The sequence below is a fragment of the Ammospiza caudacuta genome, chromosome 3 (genome assembly GCF_027887145.1).
Source record: "Ammospiza caudacuta isolate bAmmCau1 chromosome 3, bAmmCau1.pri, whole genome shotgun sequence".
NCBI classification, from domain to species: domain Eukaryota; kingdom Metazoa; phylum Chordata; class Aves; order Passeriformes; family Passerellidae; genus Ammospiza; species Ammospiza caudacuta.
In genome coordinates this window covers 100,135,685-100,160,140 of record NC_080595.1, presented here as the reverse complement: position 1 = coordinate 100,160,140, position 24,456 = coordinate 100,135,685, and the positions used below count along the sequence as shown (strand labels likewise).

Genomic DNA, 24,456 nt, shown 5'->3' with positions numbered 1-24,456 from the left:
CTCCCCAGGCCTGTCACCATGCCCTGTACAGAAGACATGCATATATTCTGACAAGAATTGTTCCATCTCCTGTGTGTACATCACTGCTGATGGACAGAATCCCATGTGGTGGAATCATCCTTGCAATCATCAGTAGGAGGATATGAAATATGACCTCCATATATTCTTTGACAATGCTCGTACTTGAAGCTGTTTATTGTGAAGAGAGAACAATCTGAGATTGGCAAGTCTCTAGGACAGGCCAGTTGGTCCTTTCCTTGGCCTTTTCTGAATTTTCCTGTAATGCTTACCATGATATTCTTATGCTATGTAGCTTGAAATTTCCTAATAGTATGGGTCAACATATCAAATGTTTTCCTTTCACACTCCATTCCTTAAATTTTGTTGGAGGATGCTGAATTAAGACACAGCTGGGAATGTGTTTTCCATGTGCTACTAGAGGGGGCAAAATGAATAAACTATTGTAAATCTGCCACAAAACAGTGAGATAGGAAATGAGGTCAGGGAATGCAGTTTGTATGAGAGCAAGATGCCTAGACTGTCCTAATCCAGAGGTTAGACGGAGGTATCCTAACCCAACATCCTACCTTGCAGCACACCATTTAATATGTGATCTGAAATAGTTTGTGAAGACAGACAGTGCTGTTCCTATAGCTGTAGTGTCTGGCTGAAAAGGGTCCAGTTCTGAGAAGGCTTATCTACACAGCTGGTTGAAATCAAGAACATTTCTTGACAGTATAATTCTTCCCACCATAACTCCTCCCCTCCAGTATATATTTCACTTTTTGACACAAGCTGTATTTTTAGATGAAAAAAAAAGTTCAGTCACATTAGTTTCTATTGTCAGCTGAACCTAGAGGGACTGCTGTCAGTTTTCAGACCTAATCATGAAGTTTTAATCTGGAGTGTATTAAACAATTGTCAGTTCTTAGTTTTAGCTTATGCTACCAGCACAGGGAGTTTCCTAGCATTTGTTTGGGGAACAGTTCTTCTGCTCCTGACCTGATTCATTTAGACCATTATTGTTACTAAGCTGGGAAAGCAGACTTCACAAGTCTGATTTTTTTAACATTTAATCTCCCAGCAAATTAGCAGTATTTACCATGCTAAGCATACTACCTCTAAACAAAACATGTAAGGTTCTGTTCTCCCACTTGTTTTTCAAAAAGAGCTTCATTGCATGGATTCTCTGTGCATGGAACTGTCTGAGAGTCAATGAACCCCATTGCACCCAGAAGTTTAACCTAAAGAAAGTATATTGACATTTATGAATGTCCTTTCACAAAATTGAATGAATCAGCAGGTTAAAGTCAGGGGTAGAACACCAAACAGGTAGAAAGCTACTTAATTTGAACTTTTCTTACAATTGACCAGTACTTGTTACTTCCTGGCTTTACAGTGGGTGGGGTTTTTTTCTTTTTTGGGGGGATGGGGAAGGGGGTTGGATGGAGGGCACAGTATGACTGTATGACTGTGACCATAGGTCAGGATTGGCTCACTGACCTTTGGGAGCAAACAAATCTTGTGTTAAATAGTGCCTGCCATGATGGAGCTGAAAGCAACATTCTCTGAGATTTTAATACCATTTTTCTCACTGACTCTGCATTTACGCAAGTTTTCAGTAAGACTCATTCTCAATGACGGCCTTGTTACATCAATAATTAGACCTGAAGAGGCAGAAAGGCTCCAGAACATTCCAGTCATGTAGGATACATGACTTATTGTCAGATTATGTAAAGGAAACTAACAGACTCTGGCTGAGTGTCTTGTAATGTAATATACACAAAATATGCAGCTTCTTGATAACTTTGCTGGCCAGTTACAAAAAACAGGTCTTATCTGAGTTCTGTGGTTCCTAAGCACATGTTCCCCCTTTGCTTGTGTTCAGCTTCTCATTTTATTGTTTCTTTTGTTTCTAAGTCCTCTTAATATAGGCATCCAACTAACTGTATTTAAATGTCTGTGCCATTGCAGCATCCAAGTGAAAATGTTAATTTTTTATGTCTTTTTTTGTTGCTATGGGATTGAAAAGGAAGTCTCTACTGACACAGATTGATATTAGGCTACGTTCAAGCCCCTCAAAATTGCCCTTCTCTTCAGTCTAAAATCACTGTTCCCTAAGGTCAGACTATTCAGGAACATCTAAGCTATCAGTAGTGTAAAGTATGTAATTTATAAGCCATTTTAGGCATTTTGAATGTAATTATTAGCCTGTATCCACTCCATTCCTGTACTCTTGGCTCGTCTTAGTACCTCTGAACAGGTCTGAGCCAAAATTCAAAGTATGTTGCAGGCCCAAAGGACTGGAGTGCCATATTTTCACTGGAACCAGCATTCATGCAAATATTGATATATCTCTGGCAAGCTGTGCATCTGAATGCACAGGAGCATCACTGATCAAAATTATGCCATTTCTGTGAATGACCTTCCTGTTTGTATACCTGGCCTCCCATTATGACTTCATGAGGACAGTTCTTCACTCAAAACTTTTATCTCCTATACTTTGGGCATGGAATAGTTGATTTGCTCTGCAGGATATTTTTACTGGGAGATCAGCTTCTGCAGCAAGGGACCAACTGGTTTTTAATTTCTCAATAATTAAGACTGGAAAAATTGCCTGAAACAACTTTTTTTGCTGCTTACTAAGTGCACATTTTGGACTGTTCCTAAATAATATGCTGTATATTCTCATGGCAGCTTGATTCTTAGCACAGTGTATCTAACAAGTTGCAAGTGGACACAAATCAGGTGGAAGTCCTCTGTGATTTTAACACATTTTGATATCTGCTATAGAGTTGGGTTTTTTTCTTCTGCTGATCTGAGTGAGACATTTAATCTGGTTTTTATTTGGTTGCAATTTGTACTACTTCAGCATCGTATTTAGCTACTCAGTATCTTGCAAACATATTTGTTGTTAGCAAATGTCTTTTAATAATGTTGTAAAGGTTCTGTTTTGTCCTCAGTATGTAGAAATTCTTCAGAAAGACAGAATATGTGTGACCATAATTGGAATGATTGCATATATGCTGAATATATAAACTGATTTTCTCTCTCAAGGAGGCTAAAAAAAAAGTTTTCTACTTTTATTTCTTTTAAGCAGACTAAGTGCCCATGGAATATTTTAAATTGAAATCTAAACAGAATTAAATATTTTGAGATAATGTTAAGCCAATGTTTTCTGTGTTAATACGTCGTTAGTTAATGCTGTAAGTGAAGTAGGGACCAAAAAGCCAGAGGCAGATTGCTTTCAAATATTAAAATGCCTGTTGATGTACACCATGGAGAAATTTTTTGCTGTTCAACTTCATTACTTTAAATTTTACTTAAGGAAAAAGACATTTAAAAGGCTATTTTGGGATTGGTAGAGATAGGTATATGCAATGTATTATTGCACTAGGAAAATATTTGTAATAGAATGATATGAAAAAAAGATCTCCTGGAGAACAAATGAAATTTCTGACCTGTTCTTTCTCTGCATTTTCCTTGCTAGTCTTTCTTTCCTCTACTCTGACTTTCCTCTTAAAATCCAGTCAACTTGATTCCACCTAAAGCATATCTATTGTACTATGCAGCCTTGAGAATGGCTCCTTTCTGGCCCAGTCTTTGTTGCTGAGGTTATTGATAGGGACCTAGAAGCTGGAATTCAAGAAAAAGAAGAAAATTGAGCAAAATATGGCTGGCTTTCAGTTATGACAAAGTCAGGAATTGCCAGTACACTTAGTAGAATAAAATCTTACAATAAGCAGAATGAAACACCGTGCTTACCAACCTAAGAATTTATGGATTGTCCCACTTATGTTTTACCATCTAATTGTCCAAGTTATCAAACTAAAAATGGAAAATATCATTAGCAAGGCAACCATTTTTTCTTATTAAAAGTTCTGAAATGTGACTTACTGTCTTTATTACTATATTTGCCATTCCAATGCTCATCTCAGCCCTGAGTTTAAGTCTTTCTGAGGAGTGGAGATGGTGGCAGCAAGTCCTTGTGGCAGTGTTCACAGGGGTCTCAGGCTGAGGGAAGAGATGAGGATCTCTCTCCGTGTTTCAGAAGGCTTGATTTATTATTTTATATTTTACATTAAAACTATACTAAAAGAATAGAAGAAAGGATTTCATCAGAAGGCTAGCTAAGCTAAGAATAGAATAAGAAAGAATGATAACAAAGGTTTATGGCTTGGCTCTCTGTCCGAGCCAGCTGGGCTGTGATTGGCCATTAATTTTTTAATTGTAAACATCCAAGATGGGCCAATCACAGATGCACCTGTTGCATTCCACAGCAGCAGATAATCAATGTTTACATTTTGTTCCTGGGGCCTCTTGGCTTCTCAGGAGGAAAAATCCTAAGGAAAGTATTTTCCATAAAAGATGTCTGTGACAGTCCTCACCACTCTGAGGTGCTCAGGGTGTGGGAGAATGTCACACTTCCCCAGTGGGGTCCATTCCAGAGCTGAAGCAGGAGCAGGGGAGCCAGCAGTCACTGTCACTGGTGCAGGAGTTAAACCAGTGACACCCAGCTCAGGCCTTGGTGAGCTGAGCTCCTGCTCTGATGGGACAGAACACAGCTGGGGGCTTCTGCTGGGAATAACAGGAATGATACTTCCTTATCTGTATACTCCCTGCTGCTCCCACAGTACCAGGGAAACCCTGGAGTGATGCTGCCTTTGGGATGAGTTTTCTTTCTCCTAACATATTCCCTGAATGTGAATTCTTTTTTTTTTCCTTCTTGCTAATAGACACTTTTTTGTTTTCTGGGGGTTTTTGGGGTTTTTTTTGTGGGTTTTTTTTTTTAAACCTGGACATTTCTGCTGATGTGTCCTGGTTTTAGTTGGGACAGAGTTCATTTTAATCCCAGTAGTAGCCAGTATGAGGATGTGTTTCGGTTTAGTGCTGTAAACAGTTGATAACACAGGGATGTTTTCATTATTGCCAAGCAGCGCTTGCACAGCGTCAAAGCCTTTTCTGCCCCCTACCCCACCCCACCAGTGAGGAGCTGGCAGAGCACAAGGAGCTGGGAGAGGACACAGCCAGGACAGTGACACCAACTACCAAAGGGATATTCCATGCCTTACACATGGTGCCATGATCAGTATATAAAGCAGTGGGAAGGAGGAGGAAGCGGGGGGATGTGGAGTGACACCATTTCTTCCCGAGTCACCACTATATATGATGGAGCTCTGCTTTCCTGGGGATGGCTGAACACCTGCCCTCCCACGAGAAGCTCAGTTAAAAAGGATTTTCATTGTCACCCTTTGTAAATACTGACAGTAGATTTACAGCTCATGGTTCTACCTTTGGCTGTTACACTGTGTGTACCTCATAACCTGTAAATGCCAGTCTTGTACTACTGCTGTTCATCGCCTTACAAAGCTGTTTTCCCAGCAACTTATCTTTCACTTTTGTGAAGGACTATAAGGCCTGCAGAAGGAAAAGAAAATACCATTAAGAAAAATACAAAAATATTAAAGATGCATTTCCTATATTTCTGGTTTTAGTCTGTGGTACTGTTACTATGAATACTGTTAGATACCTATAGTATCTGATATTTATATCCATAAAGGCATGAAAAACTACCACCTTTCCACCTGTGGTTATTAAAATCACAACTAGAAGGTAGAAGCATAACTTGCAGATCTAATTTGCAGTGGAAAATTGTCTTCAAGACGGGGAGTCTGTCTGCAGTTAGTGGAACAGTAGTGTAAACATACCTTGGTTAATTGGTGAGTAAGTCACACAGGCTAAAGGTTTCCTGGCATGTAGCAGGCTGTGTAATTTTAGACTACTCAGTGTATAAAAATACACCACTGAAGGTAACAAAGTGGTACTGGTCTATTGAAATACTGGCAAGTGGCAGAAGGGAACAGAGGATGCATAGATAAGAGAATGACTCTGTGGGTGATTAGATAAGGTAACCTTTACCTCTCACAGTGCCAGTGGATTCATGCTATTCATGCATATAGGATTTTGGTCTATTTTTGAGACAGAGCTGTTTAATATCTTTATCCATGGTCTGGGTGAGGGCATACAGTGCATACTCAGTAAGAACAAGTCCTGTGAGGAGTGACTGAGGGAGCTGAGGGTATTTTGGCTGGAGAAAAGAAGTCTCAGGGGTGACCTTACTGTTCTCTACCAGTGGCTGAAAGGAGGTTGTAGGCGGGTGGGAGTCAGGCAGGCAGCAAATGACAGGACAAGAAGAAATGGCCTCAAGCTGTGCAACAGAAGGTTCAAGTTGGACATCAGGAAGAATTTCTTTGTTGAAAAGCTGCTCAGTCCTTGCAATGAGTTGCCCAGGGAAGTAGTGGAGTCACTCTCCCTGGAGGCATTCAGGAAACAACTGGACATGGCACTCAGTGCTATGGTCTCATTGGCATGGTGGTGGTCAGTCAAAGGTTGGGCTTGATGATTTTGAAGGAGTTTTTTAACCTTTATGATCCTGATACAACTCTTGTTGTGTACTTCTGACCAATCTTACTGCTCCTTTCTCAACTTCAGAAAGATTAATAATCTCAGACCAGAGTTATAATGTTATTCTTGCTGGAGAATGTTCTTTTCTTGATAGAAGTAGGCACACCTAATGTTTGTTTTGTTTTTAAATGAACACTACATGGTTTCAGTGCTTTTGTTGTATTCCTCTGGCATCCAAATAATTTTTATTTTAATTTTTTTAAACCTTATACTTTACATTATTTGGCAACATTTCTGGGTTTGATGTTTTCTTATGTAATTTTTAAGACTTATGGTCCAATTTATGGTCCAATCCCTGCTGGGACCTTCCATAACTCTCTCGACCAATCAGGAGAGTTTTGGAAGAGAGTCAGTTTTTCTCTCAAAACTAAGATTTTCTAATAGATTGCTTATGATATGGGGTTTGGTTTCTCTAAAGGGAGAAAAGGGAGGGAGAGAGAAATTTTAATAATGCCTTTCAAAAATATTGAGGGCGCATGACTTTGTACAAATCTGTATTACACGTTGAGCTTTCTCAGTGTAGAACTGAAAATGGACCCTCTTGGTTTCTGTCTTCTGTTGCAATGAATTCCTTTAAAATTAGTTGCTTTTATGGAACTGTGGACATGCAAGCATTTGTATGATGAAGGACTTAATTGATGTTATAAGTGTTCAAAATGCATTTATTTTGCTGATTTTAGTATGACACGTAAGGCATCCTCCTCCACAGTAGCTGCATTACTAAAAAAATCAGATAGAAGATGCTTTTCTATTGAGTCTGATATGACCTGAGTAGTTGTTGTTAATGTCAGAAGTCTGTGGAGTTTCTAATTGATCAATTTGTGTTGTAGGGAGAGATGGGTGTGAAAGGACCAGACGGTGTTGCAGGTCTGCCTGGTGAAAAGGTAAGTTCCTGTTTCTTGAGTTGTGATTTAACTCATGAGAAGTGTTCATTGTGTCAGTGGCTTCTCTGTAATTGTTTACAGAAATAGGAGGATAGAACATTTCTGTTAGAACATTAATGTCTTACCTGCGCTGCCATGTTTTTGTAGCACACGGAAAAAGCTGTTCAGATCTGCTGATATGTGTGTTTTGTGGGTTTTTTCCCAAGAAGTGGGGTTATATACAGAGCTAAAGGAAGCTTCTTGTTCCACCTGCTCAGTTTGTGGTCTGCAAGCTTAGATAAGAGCTCTTGTGCACTCAGCAGTCTGCTTGGTGGAGCTTGAGATAAACACCACTGACTTCTTAATCAAAGGTTTGGAATAGCCGTGGTTAAGAAGGCATGCCAGCCTACTGGTGTATTCAAGGATAAGTTTCACTTCATTTCAGAATGTTAGCGTGCAAAGACAGTTGTATGCACTTATTGGGTTCGGTGCTACTTACCTGTATTAGAGGAAGTCTATAAGTCTAATATCTGGAATCTTCAGTATAGAGACACCCCTCATAACACTGAGGAAACAGCTTGCTGCTGTCAGGCTTAAAACCTGCGGGTTTACAGGACATAAAATCATGAAATTGTCTTTTATTTTTACTTATTATTTCTGTCTCAAATTGTGATTTTTTAAAAATGGGAGGTAGATGTATGTGAGCAAAGTTAAGAGTAAAAATCAAAGTATTTGTTGCTGACGTTAAGTTATATTGGTAGAAAAACGGAGAACAAGCTGCAAAGATGTTCAAAGGAATTTGCAACATTGAAGAACTGAATTGCCAAGTGGTATGTAAGACTCAGAGGAAGCAATAGACAAGTGATGCAGATGAAGAGGAAAACAAAGGAAGCATTATGCATTTCATGCCAGACTGGACTAGCTATTACTGCTCAGGAGGCAATCTTGGAATTAAAGATTAAGGAAAACATGGACTCGCTGTTTAGCACTAGTCAAATTACTAGGAAAAGAATAGGGAACAAAGCAAAAGGGTTTTAATGTCACCATTTTTAATGAATCCGTCTGCAACTTGAATGATGTATACAGTTCTGGTTCTCACACCTCCGTGTGAATCTAATAATACCAGAAAAGATTCAGAGGTGTCAAGAGTGATCAAGAGCACCAGACATCTTCCAATTAAAGTCTGACAATGTGGACTTCAATCTGGAAAAGGCACAATTAAGAAAGAACCTGTCATGTTCTGTTCTCTGTGCAGTGCTGAATGGAGCAGAAGAGATTAATAGGGATTGATTTATTTATTTTATTCTTTATTGTGCGAATTTTAGAGCATCAAACCTATCTGATAGGAGGTTCAAAAAGGATAAAAAGAAAAGATAGACTCCTTCTTCCTGCTACAATAGTACAGTTTGAACACTACACAGAACTTGGAAAGTCTGAAAATGTATTAGAAGATTAGTGGAGTAAAATTCAATTGATTGTGTCAGTCTGCTTGTACTTTAAGAGGCTGGAATCTGGGAAAGCCACAGGAGGAGTCTTTGTGGCTGCCCTCTTATATTTTTCTGTAGACATATGTTGTTGCCATAATTGTAGTCCTGTAATTGACTGGAGGAACCTTTGTTTTGATCCAGATAGACAGTGTTTTACTTTACTGTGCTCCTAAATGTGAATTAATGGAAAGAGTTATTGTAAAGCATTGTAGATTGAGATTGATCTAGAATGAAGCTGTGTTTTCCCTTGGCTCTTTCCATAGCTCCTACTCTGATGTTATCTTGCTATAAACTTACCAGGCTAGGTTACTTTTCCAGTCCAAGTTATTATTATTGCAGTTTCCATGGTTAATATTGTTTGGGTTTTTTTGCTAAGCGCCTTGCAAATTCATTGTCAGGCCAAATCCCAAAGCTCCTGTTAGTTTACATGAAGCTCAACAGTCAGATCTTATTTAATGTCCAGACATTGTACTTTTTCTGAACATTATAATTCTTTTAATTCAGCCTATATAAAATACAAATTACAAATGAACTGTGAATTAAAAATGAACTACCATGAAATACAAAACTGTGTTAGCTCCTTCCTGGAGCTGGAATGAATATTTTCCTTGTGCTGTGGAAGGTGCTAAAGTGTTCTCACCCAGATGATGCATCAAGAACTATATACATTTGTAGACTCTTTTATTTTTTGTGCTCCCCTAAGTGTAGTATTCCAGATGCTAACATTGTACGTAGTTAAAGACAAGGAAGTGAAGGAGCAGCACCAAACCTGAGGTGAAGAAGCATTTGGACAAAACACCCTCAGGCACATTATGGGATTCTTGGGGTGTTCTGTGCAGGGCCAGGAACTGGACTTAAATATTCTGATGACTCCCTTGCAACTCAACATACTCTATGATAAAAATACCCCAAGCACTGTTGTTTGCAAAGGTATCTCCAACCTTTCAGGCTGTTGAAGTGCAGACTGTGCAGTGCTGGGAAAGCGTTCTGAGGAGCTACTGCTGTTTGTATATCTTCTTAAATCTGTCAGCATGCATTAAGTATTGCTGGAGATGTTAAATTGCTTAGTATGGATTTTCTTATGTTTTTGCACTATGTGTTTCTGAGCATTGTGCAGATGTGCTCCTGAGTCACTAGCTAGAAACAGGAAGAAGGAAAAAATTTATACTCTTTTTAAAAATTTAACTGAAGATTGAGGCTTCAAAGAACAGGAGTGCTCTTGATAGTACTCCCAAAACCTATCCGCTGCAATACTCCTTTGCTTAGACTTCATTCCCTGGGAAAAGGTTCAGAGAATAAATAAGCAATAGATTTTACTCATGTTGCTATGCACAAGCAACAATATCAATTCATTTGACCTACTTTAGATGTTTACCTTAGAATGAAATAAACTTGGCCGTTGAAAATTCTGTTTCTTTAGATTTATTATCTCAAACATACCTGATATAGTGAAAAACCAAACTTAGAATAATACTATCAATGGGCTTTATTACTTGAGAGAATCTTAACAGGAGAATCTCCCAGAACAGTGCTGGATGCTCATATACTTAATTTTCAAGATGTAGGTAAATGGTGAGGCATCTGTGAGTCTTCATAAACGCCCTTGACTTTCAGGCATCTTAAGTGTGAAAATTGTTCAGTCTGTCTTCAAATGTGACACTTTGCCTTCTGTCACTTTCAAGACATACTGTTACTGACAAGATAATTTCCCATTCGCTAAATGCTGCAGTGGTTTTGCCACAGTCTGCTGGCTAATGGGTGCACAAGTGAGTGGTGTAGACTTCTAGGAGGCTCTTGCCTTTTAAGAGGTTGGATCTGCTGAAGGCTAATACAGAGAACAGAGTTTAAGGCTTGATGACTCTATGGTAACATAAGAATAACCTTAACACTCTAAAGAAAGCAGAGGAATGTTCTGGCCATAATTCACCAAGTTTTTTTTATTTTTCTGACGCAGTTCTTGTAAGCTGCCAAAGTAAAAAATTAGGTTTTCATTGACTGGTGGCACACCACAAGATGCCTGCTGTCTCATCTGCCTTTGGGTTAAAAGAAGTCAGTGTCATGGTGCTTATGACTAATCTGGAGAGTCAAGAATCTAACACAGATCCTGTGGAGCCCTACCTCAGGCCCCCAAAGTCACAAAACAGTAGATAGCACCATTACATATGTGACTGTCTATTTGATGTCCACCTATCTAGTTCCTTCTCCCCATCCTTTTTCAGGAAAATGTCTGAAGAGATTTTTCTTTTAAATAGTAAAACCTGCTTAGGGCAACAGGACAAACTCTTGAGATTATCAGAGGAGATAGTTCTGAGGTACTTGTTTATAATTCTGAAATAAGAGGGTAGGAGGCTTCCCTTGGAGGGAAATTTGCTTCCATTGTGGACTATCAGAAGAGATGGAATACAGTGACATGATCCCTTTCTTGCAATGGGGACTGATTTGTAGCTCAGCCTTCTAGGCACACTTCTTCAATGTATCTGTCAAACCATGATACAAGAACAACTGGAAGTTGTGGTTGATCAGAATCCCTACATGTGTGAGACCTTAGGCTCTGTCCTTCTGGCAATGTTCAGCAAAGGCTGTGAATACAGAAGAAATGTGTTGAAGGAAGCACTGTTAGCCTACTTTTTGGTGATTAACAAGTGAAACTGCCTCTGGATACAGTTCTGAAGTCATTTAGTGTAACTGGATTATAGCCAGAGTGCTGGTTATGGCATGAGAAATTAAATCTGTCCCTGAAGTGGAGGTTTGAGGTGACTGGACTGCTTTAAGATATAATATGACAGTCACCTATCTGCTCTAGAAATCAAGCAATCCTGATCTAGCAGTTAGATTCATTATGGCAACAAAAATTGATTGCTCAGCCATTAAGAAAGGGCTTCACCTCTCACTGCTGTGTACAGGGTCACATCACTGGCATAACCTGAGAAACGTCATTGTATTGCTGTAAAATATTTCTGTTTTAAAAACTTTAATTATTTTCCTAGTTTTCCTGTACTACTGAAATGGAGAGAAAACATTCCTGTTGTGTGGCCCACAGGCTTCTCCCTAACTGAAGTCATAACATCATCTTATTTCCATACAGGTCAAATGCAGGTCCTTTCCTCAGCACCCACTGGGGGATTGTTACAGACCTCCATGACGTGTTTTGTGTTGTGGCTCTGCACAAAGCATGTCATGGGATGGATCCTTCCACTACTTACAGGGGGCTTATAAAAGAGAGAGAGCGACATTTTACAAGGGCAGATAATGATAGGACAAGGGGGGATGGTTTTAAACTTAAATGTGAGAGCTCTAGATAAAATGTCAGGAAGAAATTCCTTACTCAGAGGGTGGTGAGGCACTGGAACAGGTTGCCCAGAGAAGTTGTAAATGCCCCATTCCTGGAAGTGTTTAAGGTCAGGTTGCATGGGGTCCTGAGCAACCTGGTCTAATGGGTGGCATCCCTGCCCATGGCAGTGGGGTAGGAACTAGATGATTTTCAAGATCTGTTTCAACCCAAGCCTTTCTATGATTCTGTGATCCTCCCTATATGGGGTATTTCCAGGCTTTCCAAACAGTTTGACAGCACTTTGAACCATGATTAGAAGATCAAGTCCTCAAGCCTTAAAAATGTGTTGGACATTTTCTGAGGATAAGGGGGGGGAAAAATTCCACCAACCACCTGATCTCAGTGTTCTCACTTACAGGGAGCTCATTTCTTTACTTTCCTTCATAGCTTTTTGTAAACTTGAAACAAGCTGGGTTTAATTTTCCTGTGTATAGGTGAGACTTTTCTTCTTCCTGCACTTCTTGTGTCACTGATCCAAATAAGTTAAATCCTTTCCTTCTCTTTGCTTCTAGCTCTATAATGCCATGGCAATGAAGCTTGAAACTGAAAGTTTATTTGAGTTCTGGATGCTAAGTGATGGAGTCCTGTTTGGGTTAGAGGTTTAGTTTTTGCTGGTCTGTGATGCCTTGACAGTCATGGTGCATTTCTCAAGCATTTTGGCATATACATTTTAGAGGGTAGACCATCTCTGCATGCTTAAGAAGTTTAGCAGGAGTTCATGATTCTGAGATAAGCAGCCACCTGGGGCAGAATTTTGATACAAAGTATTAAGCCTCTTGGTGAGTTGGACCTTATGGTTCCCTCCAGTTACCAGAGAGGACATTGGAGTGAGTGTTGGTTTCTTCTCCCATGAAGAAGTTAAAGGATAAGAGGAAATGGCCTCAAGTCATGCCAGGGGATGTTTAGATTTCATATTAGGAAAAACTTCTTCACCAAAAGGGTGATCAGGCTTTGGAATGGGCTGTCCATGGAAGAGGTCTGAGTCAACATCTCTCTAAACGTTCCAAAAATGTGGCATTTTGTGACATGGTTCACTGGTGGAGAGGTCAGTGTTAGGTTAATGGTTGGACTCAATCCTAGAGCTCTTCTCCAACCTTAAGGATTCTGTGGCTTGTGTGTGTTATGGGTCCTGCTAGCCAGAAACGCCTTTTGCTTCTGAGAATGGGCTGCTGGCAGTAAGGCTCAAAGGACTCAAAGGACTCAATGGTTTTCCCATTTTTCTATTATGAAAATATTTTTTCTTCTTTATCAATGACTACATTCTGAAAAATAAAATTGATGTAGGCAGTAAGATAATTCAGAAAATTCAGATTTACTGAACTAAACTGGATTTGTCCGTTTCCCTTTATCCAAACCTCTATAGTAAGTCCTTCCTCATGATACAATGATAGAATTAATACACCACAAACTCCAGTTTGTTAAATACTTGTGACAACATTCACTTTGAATATTTGACTTTCAAATGGCTTAACTTTACTGTTTTAACTTTTTGCATTGATTTTTTGCAATCTGATTATGAACACTATTCCTAAAATATTAAATACATTGAATAAGCTTTTTAGAATAGCTGGTCTTGCATATAAGTGTGAAGCAAAGAGATATGCTGTGCGTTTGCTACTACACTCCATAGATCCTTCTGCAGTATATTAATAAAACAGTTTAGACTAAAAAGAGAAAGACATACTTATGTAAATCAAAAAGTGTTTATTTCTACACAGATTTATATTCAGAATATTTACCAAATTAAACTGGGTTTGTCCAATCCCCTTTATCCAAACCTCTACAGTAATTGCTTTCTAATGATCCATAGTATAAAATTCACAGTATAGAACTCATAGTGACAGAGATCATGTAAAATCACATGTAAAATATGATGGAGATCAAAGTCAGACCAGAGGAAAAAACAAGAGTACATTTCAAGAGCTCTACCAACTCTATGAGTGCTATTTGTAGTTTGGATATTGAAAATGAGATTTACATGAAATAAGTTTTATGTGAAACCGTTCAGCAGGTATTTGTAAAAGGATTAGCCCTTTGTTTTCAAGCACATGTATGTGTGACGATTAACCAACAAAATGTACATGAACTCACATATTTTGTGAGCTAGAAGATAATAGTACTGGTATAAATAATGCTGCTTGTAGTCTTGTTTTTCTTAATTTAACTGTGTCCTCTGGTACTTCAGTTTTCTCAAGTCCGATATCACTGTGCTGTCTTCAATTTTAGCTGACTTGGAAACCAGACTGTTGATTTCAGTTTTGATAAATTTGAATATCCTTTTAGAGTAGGGTTCTCTTTATATTTGGAACAGGTAAGGAAATAATTAGAAAAAGGCTACTTGAAATGTGATATAGATACTGTTTGTGGTATGAATGCTATCAAGACAGCTTCCTGAAACATCCACTGCCTGGTGGGAAGAGTTCTCCTTTCCCTTAGTATACCTGAGAAAATGAGTTTGAAAATGGTTGCATTAGAAGATTTTTCTTTTCTTAATATAAAATGTGACTTAGAAATGTCCAGTGGTCTGTTTTCCAATATGATTTAATTTAAATACATGAACTTAAAATTTTGAAAAAAAAAACCCCAATGTTATATGCTAGTGTAGCATGTGACTTCAAATTGCTTTCAGAAATGTTTTTAATACCCATCTCCATACTGAGTTACCTCAGGGTCAGGGTTTCAGGGCCAGCTGTGTCATGAAATCCACAACTGAAAACTTGTTTTAAATGTACATCCAAATCAAAACCTCATAATGAACATCCTTGTGACCATTGTTCAGCTTTGCCCATTGCTCCAGCTAGACCATGCAAACTCTAGAATTTTCCAGGGCATATTTGACTTTGCAGAAGAGCCATGGATATTTGGCCTGTTGTGTCAGTTCAGCGTATGCTTTTGGGGCATTAGTCACTCATGCAAGTGTACAAATCTGAGGAGACATTGGTGATGAGTTTTCAGTAATGCAGTCTTTTCCTTGCAGCTGTCTTGAAAGATCTCTGGGCATATTGCCTTCCACATTTCAAGTCCTGTACAGATTCTTGACAGGGATCAGGATATTACCAAAGTAGCTCATCAGCATCTTTGAGAAAACTTCCAAAATGCGGGTGGAGCACTGGATAGGTACTGCTTAAAGCCATCGTACTCAGTTTATCTGTCTTTATTCAGTGCCATCCAATTTATGAGCTCCCATCACTGCTAATCAGTTATATTTCAATATTCTTAGATCATATATGGACATAAATTGTGTTAGTTATTCAACTTTTGAAAGATCTTTGTGCTGCTTTGCTCTGGAGTTTCTAAAAGAAACAAAATAACATAACCAGGAACATAGGAAAAATATTTGACATCAGAAATCTTTTCAAAGAGAGTTGTGGGCTGTAAGAATGTGATACAATTGGTAACTTTATTACCACTGTGTTTAAAGCCTTGAGTTTGAGAAATGCTGGTGATGGTAAATCAGGCAGTTGGATGCCATCTATAGCAGCAACAAGTTTTCTACAAGGTTTGTATTCTTTTTGTGTTTTCAGTGATATCTTAGTGTGACATTAATATACATCTGATTTTAAGAGATAGACACATGTGAAAATAGTAGGTCTCAATAGATTTGTGATACATATATATGCTTAAAAATAAAATAAATTATCTTACTTGGAAAATAGACTTTAGATCATTATGCTTTCCAAAACTTGTTTCATTGCTTCAGCATGTATGGTTCTTGCCTTCTTGCTCTCTCCTTAGCATTACAAGAAAGTGTTTTGAATAGCCTTTGATCATAAATTTGATTCCAGAGAGCTGTCTGCTGTGCTGACTTATTTTTGCCTTATTAGGTGATTTTTGCAGTTCACAACTCCAGGAACTGTCGGGCTCCTTGGTTTTTCAATTCCTGAAGCTAAACGACAGCAGTTCAGCTCAGTTCTCCAGAGAAAGCTCTGTGGAATCAAATTACCTGGCATGCAGTGACACTGCTTGGGCGTTATTTCCATTCTGCAGGGAAGGGTGCTGGTGACTGCTGTAGGTGTTGGTGAGCAAAGACTTCATTTTTTAATTAAGGAATCATTGCTTTTTGAGGGAAAGGAAATATGCTTCAGTCCCATCTGAGGAAAGTTACAGCATTGTCTTCTGTGCTCTCATGGGTTCCCTCAAAAACAGATTAGTATGTCTCAGTAGAGCAGAAGTACAAATGTGATTTTGGAGCCAGACATTACTTGTATTGCTTGGCATCAAAGCCGTGCTCTCCTGCAGGCGGGTGGCAGTGGTGAGATAAGAGTGGGAGGAATATGTACCCTCTGGGATTTGCACTGCAGCTGCCATAATCAGCAGAGCCTGGCTGCTCCTGGGCCTGGAGCGCAGCAGCCGCCTTTGTGATGTGATGTGAGGTGTGGCCAAAGCCACCAAAGGTCACCATTCATTTTCCAGGGGTCTGGGATGCAGGGAGCAAAGCAGACCGTGGCATGGTGCCATGCAGGGCTGGCCTTTGTTAGCCCCTTATGTAACATGGAAGTAAAACATAATGCAGTTGTTAAATAATGCAGTCATTAAATGCAGCCCTTTGTCCCTTAATCAGAGTCATGAATACTCTAGCTGTGAGTCTGCTTGGCTCTGGGGCTCTTAACTGTGTTTGAAAAGCTTCAGTCAGGACCTTACAGAGCTTGAAAGGGCAGGGGAGGCTTGAGGATCCTTCTTCAATTGTTCATAAATTGTATTTGTTGGATTCTTTCTGGAAGGTTTCTGTGGCACATAGATTTTAATCTTCTCTGATTTTCCCCTTCTTTTTTGAGGGCTAGAGACTGTAGGTTTATGAAACTGATATTCTGAACTTTCCACATCTCATCAGAATGCAGAGCTTTAAGTACCCATTATTGCACTGTAAAAGTTGGCAGCAGTGTGTTGCAGGAAATGGGCTAATTGGGGAGGAAGGAACTTTCTCACTGTACTGCCACATTGTACATCTTGTCTCACACATTTTACTTCATTTTCTTTGTCTTCTTTTAAGGCACTTGGTATTGAACTTCACACAATACTAGATCTTTTGATCTGATGAATCATTAATCTATATTAGGATAATTATGGATTACTTGTGTTATTGTGCTTCATTTAAATTATATATAAGAGTATTTTCTGCCTGGTTAATAACTGCTATTATGAGCAGCATATTAGATTTTTAAAAAAAATTCTTTGTTTCATACAGTAAAAAATTTATACACAGTACAAATTATACGGAGGTTGTAGATAATACTGTTGACTGCTGTGACTTGTGGCCTGTTAACTCTCCTTTGCCCTTTTTTTAGTGGGTGAGTAATATTATTAAAATTTAAATAAATGCAGCTCATATGTACATTTTTAATGTCAATGAATATATTTCTTGCCCCCAAACACACTAAAATTGTAGCACAGTTTTTATATTCTAAATTCAATGTAAATTGCTTTTTTAAATTCACAGATACCAAATTGTTGGAAAGAAAAATTCCATTTTATTAGTATAGTAAAATCATTCACAGGTATTGCAAACCAGAAGGTATTTTTATTTTTTTAGTTCTCACTGCTAGCCCATATTTATAAACACCTAAGATCCATACTGCATGTTTCAAGCCTGAACCGATTAAATTAATGTGACATGCTGAGGCTGGGCCAAGTCTTGTCTAATCAGCAGTCAGCACTGTTTCTCTGGCATGAGGCTCCCAAAAATAGTAACACAAGAAGTCAAACAAGTAAGTGGAAGGGCACTAAAAGAAAAAGTGCTGCTAATTCCACTGTTGACTTTTTGTCTAATGGATTCTTGTTCCCAGGCCACACTAAGTAAAGCAACTGGCACGGAGTGTGTTCCTGCAGATGTCTCAGCAGTGACACACGTGGCCCAGCTGGGTGACAGGTGTTTGATTTGTGTTTAACAAGTACCTCACACAAGACAGATTTTTTTTTTTTACAGAGACTGAGGAGCTAGTCAACTAATGCTTTTTCTTCAGAATCACCACCCCTTTCACTATGCTCCCGTTCTTTTGTGAATGACAGTTCTTCTGATTGTCCCACACACATGAAAATAGCATCATGTTACTTTGAAATAAGACTCTAAACAGGAAAAATTAATTCATAATTAACTTTGTTTTATACTTGTAACCTGTTACGTTTACACAAGGAAGATGCACAGCAATTATTTGTAGCCATTGACAATGATATCTCAAGAAATAATTATTTAGCTGTCCACCTCACAGCATGAAAATTCACTTTAAAAGTATGAATGGAAGGAGAGTGCCAGGCTTCTGGGCTGTGGCCATATACTCTGTGTTAGTGTGTATTCCTGTAACATGACAAGGTTTTGGGACTTTCTCAGACAGAGTAGCACAAACCTGGAGTAAAATAAACTCCCTGTCCAGGGGAGCATACAGTATTGATAGAGGTGCACCCAAGGCCACAATAGAAGAGCAAAGGTAGGAAACTATTTAACAGGTGGGAATTGTGTACAATGTGGACAGTGCTATTCCTTAATGAATTTTTGAAGCTTTGCTGTAAGCTGCATTACAGCACATGGCATAAATGGAGAGAGATTGTCTCGGTGGCAGTCTCGGGGGTGGGAAGGGATTGGTTTTGTTTTAATGAGAAGAAGGCATTTGTTAGTCAGTGCCATGATAGCAGCTCTTCTAGCCAAGGCAGCAATTAAAACAGAAGAGTAGCAGGATGATTTTGCCAATCACCTTTGATTAATGGGAACCTAAGCAGGTAGGATACGTAATGTAAGACCAGCTGTGGCCAGTTTGTCCTCCACCCCCATTTCTCCATACTTTGGTCTGAACATTTTTGTCTTCTGGTATCAAATCCATGAGTTGGAAAGAGGTAAGACTTCAGGATCTATTAAGAAAAATGCATGACTCTCTGTGGTGACAGGGTTATACTGCCAGTGTTGTCAGCCAGGAGAAATACCACCCTCTAGAATACACTGTACTGGCAGAACTTCTGCTGAACCACAGAATGAGAAAGGAATGCAGCTGCAGAAATGGGTATCAGAGTAGTGTTGATTCTCTAAATAAACATTAGGCTTTAATGGAGAATGGTTAAAAAACTCACGCAAAAATTTGTGTCCCTCAGATAGCGGACAAGTTGCTTTCAGTCAGGCATCCCAGATGTGGTATGCAGAGTAGGGAAATAAGCCTCAAAGAGGTTAAGAAAAGGCCTGAAAGGGAAAATTACAACCCTACTAGGCTGAGATGTCATCATTACCCACAGAAGCGCTCAGAATTTATGGAAATGGTGACTTACCTTTAGGGAGCAGCTCCAGGGCTCCTGTGCTGACAGTAGATCTGCTGATTCCGGGGTTAGTCTTAATATATCCGGTTAGTCTTAATAATATAGCAATTGCCTATTATTATATAGGTTGGTATATCCTCTTAATCTGTCTCCAAAAGTCTGTCTTTTGACAGTAAATGTCAAAATCACTGTTTTGGAAGTGAGGAGAGACATTTCTTGGAAAAGCCTTAAAAATCTATGTGGAAGTGGAGACATGAAAACTGTACCTTGTTTTATTTATCAGTGGTTCAAAAGAGGTTTGCAGCTACAAACACACTGATAATACGGCATTTCAGGAAAAATGATGATAGGAATTAGTTCTTAGACTAGAAATTTCAGTCTGTCTGCAGTTCTATTTGTCTCTGGTTCGGCCTAAATAATTGCTTTTTCTACTGTTTTTTTTTGCATTCATATCTGTGTGGTTAAACATTGAAGTTAATATTTAATGGTCTGTGGGTCTGAATTTTTTTAGTTAAACTTGCATTTGTAGCAGCTGACAATCTGCCTCCTGCCTCCTTCAGATTATGGAACTGTATACTGATGAAGATGATGTTGATGATAGTTCTCTTATAAAGAATAGCTTCTGAGGTGTAAGAGATTGACCAATGCTGTTTACATTCCTATAAACCTGAGGGTCCAACTATTATGTTCAGAATAATAGTCATATTATATTATTTTTGAAAGTCCTCAGCAACATGTTCATATTGAATAATGCTTTTTAACATACATTTAGTATTATTACATTTCAAATATTATTTGAGCAAGACCAATTAGAATACTTTCCAGCTCTGTTGAAACTTTAATAGGATTTGGATTTGCTTTAATGTTATGTTATGGTTGGATTAGCAGTAAATTAATAGATGGTGTGTAGGTCAGGCAATTTTCCTTTTGACAGAGCTGCTGTAAGGGGAAAAAACATAGTTGCAATAAACTATCAGTTGCCCTTGACTAAAAGATAGCTTCAAACTTTTTTCAATGGTATTACTTCACATAATGGAAATATTCAACTGGCTAGACTCAATTTTTAAACTGTTCATCTATAGGAACTTCTAAGTCTTTGAGAATTTTTTCAACCAGAATCCTATTTGCATATTCTCACTACTCTACAGGAAATGTTCTTGTGAAATTTATTTGCATTTTTTTAATGTTCTGTGTATGATGTTGTAGATCAAATTAACTGCATTGTCATCCAGCCCATGTTTAATTGTGTTTGCACTGTATTTTTAAGTTGTCCCCTCTTCAAGGACATGCAATAGCAGTGAATACCACTTGTAATTGGCAAAGGCAGAAAGAAGACCTACTGATAGCAGAGGCTCTGCTTCTGCTGATACTTTTTTGATGGCACGTAAACCACTCCTTGACATATGTCCCAAAGACTTCAGTCTGTTAATTACCAAAGAAAAAAGGAAAAAAAATAAAAAAGGAAAAAGGCAGTATACCTGGCTGTAGTTGTGCATGTCAATTAATGGTGTGATCCTTTCATCTTTGGTTTTTCAGAGCAATTTCTCTGACTTCTTCTTTTGGGTGGAAATAGTTTTTGAGGAAAAATATAGGAACAAACTTTTGACTTACGTACTTTATGTATGAAAATATGTTTTATGTATTTGAGTATAGATATGCTTTATGTATTTGAATATAGATATTGTGTGATTTGCATGGTTTTTGAGACATGCTCATAGCAAAAAAAGGAAACAATGCCAACTAAGGAGAGTGCAGTCTGGAGTAAGAAGCCCTGTGGCGATGTTGTCTGATGCTCTGAGCTGCCTACAACTGCTGATTCTTTAGTCTGAATATAAAGCATCAAAATCTAGATTTTCAAGTGTCATTTAATTTGGAGTATATTAACATCCAATTGCCTGAATGAATAGGCAAGTCAGTCTTGTCCCAAAGATGGGTAACAGAAAGTGATGGGAATGAGGAATTGGTGCCTTCTGAACTCAGTCTGTGTTATAATATGCAAATAAGACAGTAGGGTTATTGCCATTTGCCTTTCTCTTGGGCAGTTACTTAACATGAGCCCCCTGACCTGCCCTGACCCCCGTGGCCCAACCACAGTGTATGTGCTCCACTGTGGAAGCAGGACAGAGCAAAGGAAATGAACTATTTACCTGTCACAAGCCCTTCTTCATCAGGTTATTTTAAGGAAGGATCTTATTCTTGCTCACACGGATCAAGTTTGCAACAAGGATAGCAGTGAGCAAGAACTCAGGAAGTGCTGGTAGCTCAGCAGTAACCAAGAGGGAATGAAAGGCTTGGTAGATGCAGTGAAGCCAAAATGTCATAATGTTCAGCAGAAACTTTTTGACATGAGTAATCCAGGAAATTCATGGAGCAAGTTTAAAATATATTTTGAATACATTTTTACATAGCTAATATTCTACCAGGTGATCCAGACCATTAACAAGAGCCTGTTTAAATAAACAAGGAAATATTCCAGTAGGCTAAGAAAGGTGTCATATAATGGACTGTAATTGGTGTGGGATTTTTATCTGTTGAAGGCAAAGCTCTGTCCCTGCTGGTGGCTCTGCACTGGCTGGGTACGTGCTCCACAGGGGAGGATGCTGCTCAAGCCCACTGACAGTAAATTGTTGAACATTCCGCTCCATTTCTGCAATGCTAAAAATAGTTGTCCTCATTTTAAAACACCAGGCTATTAGATTATTCCAAGGGTCTGGCATACTTAGACTAATGGAAGGCACATATCCATAAATTATCAAAACACTACTTAGTGTTTGACCGTGCTGATTTTACTTCTATTAAGATGAGTTTCCTTGCTAGTAACCCTGGAGTGTCAAGGCTATTTAGTAAATCAAGCTACTGGCAGTGCCCCAGTAAATTTAAAAATAAAAATGTGTGGTTTTCATATTGAGAATGGAGAAACATCTGACTGCTTCTTGGTGGCTTTTTTTTTCTGGGTTTCTTTTTTGTTTGTTTTTAATTTCATAGAACCATGTCTGAAAAATACTTAAAGTATTTTACAGTAATTGTTTCTCTTTCCCAGCCTTGAAAAGAATCTCATGAAGTTCCAGTATGTTTGCCATTATAAATCTTGTTAGTGCCTAAAATAGTCCAAATAGCAAAACGCATTCCAAGTAATTGATAAAAGTTTCTTTCAACACTTGTTCTTTTTTTGGTTTCTTTTTTTTTTTTTTTTGTGTGTGTGTGTTTAGGTAATGTGATTCCTAATTAATTTTTTGCTCCAATATTATTTCACAGTGCAGATAAGACTCCTGATAAAGTTCATATACCTGTATGTTAAGATAGCCTCTGCTTTTATTGTTTTCAATGTTTTAGTGTGGAAATTCTTTATTTGGGAGGGAGAAATAGCTAAATGTGGAAATCAAGGTATAAAAACTGATGTAAATCTATTCTAAGAATGTTGTTATGTACACACATACAAAGTAACAAAGCATTTTACTCTGCCTTCAGAATTCTTCTCTAATTTTATAAGTTGTTGCAGTGTAATTATAAACTGAAAAACTCAATAAATTATAAGTATATTAAGGACTATGTATATAAATACATTACACATTTCCAAAACAGTTAAAGCAGTTACAACATCAATCATTTTAGATTTAATAAGAACCAATACTGATGGTATTGATGTAAAAGTGATTTTTGCATGAAGAAATAATAATCTGTAGAGCACTGATTAAACAATGCAAGACAAAAGATCTATGGCTTCTTTTCATTAAAAAATCTGTGATTGTATTTTGGGGGCGTTCTTCTAGTTTACAGTGATCTAGTATAGCAGGGAAGGTGAAATTTTATTATCTGGTAGCAGACTATGAAGAATTTTTCACAATCCATTTTGTAAATCTAGAGAAAATGAAGTGCTAACGATTACTTGTAATGATTAATTAGATTTTTTTCCCCTCTACTTTTTCCCATGTATTGTTATAGACAGGAGCTGGAAAGAAAAAGTTGGAAATTGTGCCATAAGTGGAGTTACAAAAATGTCATTTTAGCAAGCTATTTTAAGATTTATTTTAATTGTTGTATGTCATGAGGGCTTTGTATTTATTTGCTTAATTACTTGCATCATTCTGATGAATGCTCGTTCTTTTATTGGCTCTTTCTGTTTTTAAGAGAGCTTGGAGTTTTTCCTTTGTCTTTGTTCTTTTTGTGTCTCTGAGTCATTTGTCTCCTGCTTGGCTTGGAATCAAGCAAGTGAACTTTCAAAACTTTCTTTTGTTGGTGAATTTTGGCGTGAACAGAAAACTCAACTGGGTGGTGTACAAGTTACTAGGGCCAACTGCTGTCAAGGACATCAGATCCATGAATGGAATGGATAAAGGATTTCATTTTAGATTCTTTTAATAAGACTTCTAAGTTCCTATTAGAAGCCATATGAGCAGAAATGAATTCTACCAGAATTCAGTTCAGTAACTATAGTTTAATTATGACAAAAAATTTAATGTACTCATGGTGGTGTATTTCATGAATCTGTAAATGGAGGGTGATTCTTTGCTTTGAGTGGCAGAGCCAGGTTCTCACTGAGTCTGTAATTATTTAATACACTTTGCTAAGAAGGAATGGAAAAGGAAATTACTGCAATTTTTTATGTTTTAATTCGAAATGAGATATCACTAGGCTTTTAAGTATAGCTTTTCCTTGTAAAGCTATATATTAAATGCAGAATTGAATTGTCTAGCTCTCAACTCAAAGTTCGTGATTTAAGGTTTGCTTTTCTTCAAATACTCCTTATTCAAATATTGAGGAGAAAGTTTACTGTGTTGCTCAGTTTGAACAGTAACCTTTTAAAAATATTTTTGGTTAACTAGATGTATGGTTTTACTTATGCTCAGTTTCTGTATGTAACTTTTAAGCATCTTGTTTCCCTGAATGGAATTTGCAAGTTCAAGTCAGATCCTTAATTTTCATGGGCAGTGTAAGGAGAAAGTAATTTGGGAGCCAGGGGTCACAGTCAACTGTACAGATGACTTACTTTACTCTTTTTTTAAGACATGGGTTAGAGGACGCAGTAAATTAACAGCCTGTATAGAACATTCACTTGGGAAGTAGGGCAAGCCTG

General features: G+C 38.1%; 1 protein-coding gene across 1 annotated transcript in view; it reads left to right on the top strand.

Moving 5' to 3' along the window:
• Positions 1-24,456, top strand: part of COL19A1 (collagen type XIX alpha 1 chain) — a 172,939-nt gene that overhangs the window by 35,904 nt on the left and 112,579 nt on the right. The window contains exon 10 of the mRNA XM_058801774.1: positions 7,296-7,349. Within this exon, the coding sequence (XP_058657757.1) occupies positions 7,296-7,349 (54 nt within the window). The remainder of the gene's footprint in view (positions 1-7,295; positions 7,350-24,456) is intronic.